The sequence below is a fragment of the Arachis ipaensis genome, chromosome B01 (genome assembly GCF_000816755.2).
Source record: "Arachis ipaensis cultivar K30076 chromosome B01, Araip1.1, whole genome shotgun sequence".
NCBI lineage: Eukaryota > Viridiplantae > Streptophyta > Magnoliopsida > Fabales > Fabaceae > Arachis > Arachis ipaensis.
The window spans coordinates 127,945,661-127,946,572 of NC_029785.2; the positions used below are offsets into that span (position 1 = coordinate 127,945,661).

Genomic DNA, 912 nt, shown 5'->3' on the forward strand with positions numbered 1-912 from the left:
GATAGAGGAGGAATTCGGTATTGTTTCACTAGGCAGGATGGGACAGGCTAGCTTGTTTGCCATCCTCTGCAAGGTGATGTTTACGAGGAAAAGCTCTGGATAGTTTTTATTTATTTATTTGAATCTATATTCTATATATTTTACAAGTTCCCTTCTAAAGAATGAATATTTATATATATGTATGCATGTATCAATATTTCTGTTTATTGATATTCTAATGAAAGCTAAGATTATTGGAATAATTCTTCCTACTTGTCTGCGCCAAAACGTAAGATAGAGGAGGAATTCGGTATTGTTTCACTAGGCAGGATGGGACAGGCTAGCTTGTTTGCCATCCTCTGCAAGGTGATGTTTACGAGGAAAAGCTCTGGATAGTTTTTATTTATTTATTTGATTTTGTTATCTATATATTTTACAAGTTCCCTTCTAAAGAATGAATATTTATATATATGTATGCATGTATCAATATTTCTGTTTATTGATATTCTAATGAAAGCTAAGATTATTGGAATAATTCTTCCTACTTGTCTGCTACTAGAGCCAAAACGTCTGCTATCAGCTCTATCAAGGCAATTCTTAAAGCAGCCCTCATTTTAAATGTTAACGGAAAGTTATTGTAATATATCTCGAGTTAAGCCTCAAAGTTATTTCTGAAGTTAATAGTTATTTAATTTTGTTCTCAAAGTTACACTCTAGGACTCATAGTTGAGTCCTTCCGGCAGTTTTCATTCATCATTAGTCATCGGAAAGTTGAGGTAGATTGATTCCTGTCACACTGGACTGACGTGACAAACGAAACTTTTTGGTTTGCAATGTTGTCTCTTTCTGTTTTAAAATCTTAATCTCCAATTTTTGTTCACTGAACTCTCTGAGTATGTGTGGTTCAAGTATTACTTTGTTACAAGTATTACT

The 912-nt window shown here is 33.2% G+C and overlaps 1 protein-coding gene across 1 annotated transcript in view; it reads left to right on the top strand.

Moving 5' to 3' along the window:
* Window positions 1-511, top strand: part of LOC107637622 (DUF21 domain-containing protein At4g14240) — a 6,007-nt gene extending 5,496 nt beyond the window's left edge. Inside the window, exon 14 of the mRNA XM_016341021.2 lies at window positions 253-511. Within this exon, the coding sequence (XP_016196507.2) occupies window positions 253-272 (20 nt within the window). The 3' untranslated portion in view covers window positions 273-511. The remainder of the gene's footprint in view (window positions 1-252) is intronic.